Source organism: Patagioenas fasciata, chromosome 2, assembly GCF_037038585.1.
Source record: "Patagioenas fasciata isolate bPatFas1 chromosome 2, bPatFas1.hap1, whole genome shotgun sequence".
Taxonomy (NCBI): Eukaryota; Metazoa; Chordata; class Aves; order Columbiformes; family Columbidae; genus Patagioenas; species Patagioenas fasciata.
The window spans coordinates 1,773,122-1,777,015 of NC_092521.1; the positions used below are offsets into that span (position 1 = coordinate 1,773,122).

A 3,894-nucleotide genomic window follows, 5' to 3' on the forward strand; every position below is an offset into this window, starting at 1 on the left:
CAGGCTTCTCAGGAGGACCAAAAGGATGTTGTGAGGTAGATGTCATCAGTCGTTCTAAATACTCCAGTGAAAGGGAACAAGGACAATGGAATGACGCTCTTGTCATTGGTGCCCACGGCCAGGCCAAGAGTGAATGGAGAAAGCAGAGAAGCTCTGCCATTCCCTCGGAGGAGAAGGCAACACTTTTTCAGTGAGAGGGTGGTCAAGCAGTGGAACTGATTTCATAGACAGATAGTGAAGCCTTCATCCTTGGAGATACTCAGCACCACATTGGACGTTGCATGGACAGCCTCATCGAGCTGACCATGCTTGAGCTGGTTGGTTTGAAGGAGATGATCTCCAGAGTTTCCTTGTGCTCTAGATGATTCTCTTTGCTGTGATAGGCAGCGAGTGGTGCTGAGGAAGTGATTTGGAGAAGTAGGTGCTGCCACGGGGAGCTTGGTGAGAGGCCAGGGTAGAAGTGGATGACACTTTCCAAGCCTTTTCCTTGGGTAAGTGAAGGGCTTGTGTGACAGCCTGGAAGGGCACTAAATGCACATGGGTGGTGTTCCTGAAGACTTACTTGCTAAGAGAAATCTTGTGGCCATTTTCCATGCACCAGCATGATGGCCTCTTGAGCCCTGATTTTTGCTCAGTCAGATTGGACAAACCATGGCAGAAGTAAGCAAGAAAAGGCATCTCAAGCTGGGATGCAAGAGAACTTTATTGAAGACCAAAAAGACTGCAAAGGTAGGAGTACCAAGTGGAAGAGAGCAAGTGTAAGGTGCAAATAAAGACGTGGGAGAAGAGAAGTTCCTTCAGCAAGGGATGAAGACAGCCCGAGTTGGCCCCTTCCCTGCTTCTGTGCTTGGTGTCCTGAGAGGAGAAACCATTGACAGCAGGTCCATGTGCCAGGAAGGACCTAGAGGTGCGTGTCCTCAATCCGTGCCGTGGCTTCCACGGCCTGTGTGGCGTCAGTCAGGGGTGGTGGCGAGGGCCCTTAGCAGATGTATCCAGCCCTTCTGCCGCCGAAGCAGCCCAGGCCTCCGAAGCCGTAGCCGAAGGCGCCAGAGTTGATGGCAACTCCCTGGGCGCCGAGTTCGTTGCCCACGGCAGCCGAGGAAGAGGATCCGACGGCGGTGCTCTGGGGGTGGGAGGTGAGGATGGGTCCTGGCAGGGTGACCAGCACGGCGGGAGGCTGGATGACGACGCGGGAGTCCTGGCACTGCAGGGAACAGGGCTCGTTGCAGCTGTTGGCCAGCGGGGTGGGTCCGCAGGGGCGGCAGACGTCGTAGCAGGCCATGTGTGTGGTGTGGAGGGGCCCTGGGAGGGACGAGAGGCTGTTGAGCAAGCGCAGGGGTGTGGGGGTGCGAGGAGCGGTGTTGCAGGAGGGCGAGGGAGTGGGGAGGCTGGTGCGGGGCTGTGGGGAGCGTGGCGGTGGGCAGGCGTGAGGGCTGCTGAGGCTGGGGGCAGAGCGTGCTGGAAGAGAGGGGCCAGGCGGGGCAGGAGAAGGAGGGGAAGGGGGTTGAGGCTCACCTTGTTGAGCGCGGAGGGAGGAGAAGGCGTCAGGAGAAGTGTGTGAGGGAGAGAGGTGCTGGGCCGGCTTTTATGTTGGTCCCCGAGGGGCGGGACAGCCTTTGTGCATGGCGGCAGTTTGCAGCGAGCAGCTCTTTGATGCCACAACCTGACCAGGAATGAGGAGGGTGTGTTTTCCTTCCTGCAATGCTCCAGTTTCTTGTTCTTGTCTTGAGGACGTGTCCACTTGGCCCTGGTGACAGCTTTCAAGTCCGTGAATTACAGACCATAAACTTGGCGTTGATGGCACATGTCATTGCGGGCAGAGGACACGACCAAAGCGTAGGAGAGGTGGGATGTCGTCAATGAGGTCTTCCCATGGCATCCATGTGGTTTGCGGGTGCTTTGTGAAGCGGGACCCATTTCCTCACTGCCCTTGCAGGCTGGTCTGGGCTTTAGAGCTGATCCAGGCTTGAAATATTGCCTCTGGATGATGTTTCATCCCAGCCTTCTTTGCTTCCATCTTCCTAAGCCTTTCCTTCCATGCTTGTTCTGCTCTGTGGGTGTCTTGGTGTGTGTTCTCCTCATGAGCTGGGTGTGCAGGGTTCATGTGTCAAGGTTTTAGCAGTGAAGGAGCTACACAGCTGGAAGCTGTGACGAGATTCCAGAAGGTTCCTCATGTTAAATAGACAGTGTTTGTGTGTAGAACACGAGCTGGCAGGGAAGAAGAGAGTCCTGGCTGAAGGGAGAGGTTTGGTTGGAACTCAGGATGCAAACAAGAGAAAGATAGGAATTCTGGAATAAGGTGCATGGTAATCAGGAGCTTTGCAAGGACGTTGAGAGGTTATGCTGTCAGCACATTAGAATTGCCAAAGCCCATCTAGATGTTAATCTGCTACTTTTGTAAAACACATTAAAAATGTTTCTGTACATACAGGATCAGCAACAGAGGGCTAAGGAGAATTTCCATTATTTATTGGCTGCGGGAAGAAAACACAGAGAAAAAAGATGAAGAAAATGCTTAGTGACCTTGTTGCCTCAGTCTTTAATTGCAAAACCTGTTGTTCTCTAAAGGGATTGATGACACAGGCTCCTGGTGCAGGTGAGCCAAAAGACTCTTTATATAGGCAAGGCACTTACACATGTATATAGTCGCTGTTGTACACGCGTTTAACTTTCTGTTTTGATTTTTTGTGCTGCCTGTTTATGCCCCTAAAATTATCATGAGATTGGTCTAATTAATCCTACATGCACACTGGCAGTTTGGCTAACACATTGTAAATGTTTTTTCCTGTACAAAAACATTCTGGTTCCTCATTCCATTTTGGTCAAGGTCATTCAAGTACCTAAAGATGACTGTCTGTAAGACATTGCATAGTTCTCTGGCTGCCCAGACGCTTGAGCTGGAGGACAAGGATGAGGAGCAGAATGAAGCACCAGAATCCAAGGGGAAATGGTTGGTGACCTGCTACATGAGGTGGACATGGGACCAGATGGTATCCGTCCAAGGGTATTGAGGGACCTGCTGGACATGCTCACCAAGCCACTTGGCACCATTTCTCAGCAGTCCTGGCTCACCAGGGAAGTCTCAGTTGACTGGAGGATGGCGAATGTGAGGCTTTTCTGCATGGCTGTAAGGAGTATCTGAGAAACTACAGGCCTTTCAGTCTGAGCTTGCTGCCAGGGAAGGTCGTGGAGCAGATCATGTTGAGTGTCCTCATGCTGCACGTACAGGACAACCAAGCAGGTGATCAGGCCCAGTCTGCTTATGTTTATGAAAGGCAGGTCCTGCCTGACTAACCCAATCTCTTCTATGACAAGAAGACCCGCTTAGTGGGTGAGGGAACTGGTGTGAACTTTGTCTACCAAGACTTTCGGACGGCTTTTGATACTGTTTCTCCCAGAGAAAGGGGATGCTCATGGCTTGGACAGGCTTAGTCTTTGATGGCTGAAAAACTAGCTGGATGGCTGGGCCCAAAGGTTTATGGGGACTGGAGTTAAATCCAGTTGGTGGCGACTTACAAACGGTGTTCCCCAGGGCTCAGTCCTTGGGCCAGTTTTGTTTAATATCTTCCTTCTTGATCTGGTTGAGGGGATTGAGTGCACCCTCAGTACATGTGCAGATGACACCAGTTTAGGTAGGAGCGTTGACCACTTGGGGCTATGAAGGCTCTACAGATGGCCCTGGACAGGCTGGACCAATGGGCTGAGACCAGTTGCAGGAGGTTCAACAAGGCCAAGTGGCGGGTCATGTACTTGGGTCACCACACCCTCATGAACGCTACAGGCTTGTGGAAGAGTGGCTGGAAAGCTGCCCGGTAGTAAAGGACCTCGGGGTGTCTATCGACAGTGGCTGAATATGAGCCAGTGTGTGTGGCCATGACGGCCACCAGCGTCCCG

General features: G+C 52.4%; 1 protein-coding gene across 1 annotated transcript; it reads right to left on the reverse strand.

Annotated features, from left to right (window-relative positions):
* Nucleotides 1-979: 979 nt before the first annotated feature.
* Nucleotides 980-1,298, reverse strand: LOC136097696 (feather keratin 1-like). The gene has a single exon (XM_065830377.2). The coding sequence runs from the start codon at nt 1,280-1,282 to the stop codon at nt 980-982; it is 303 nt and encodes a 100-aa protein (XP_065686449.1). The 5' UTR covers nt 1,283-1,298.
* Nucleotides 1,299-3,894: the final 2,596 nt, after the last annotated feature.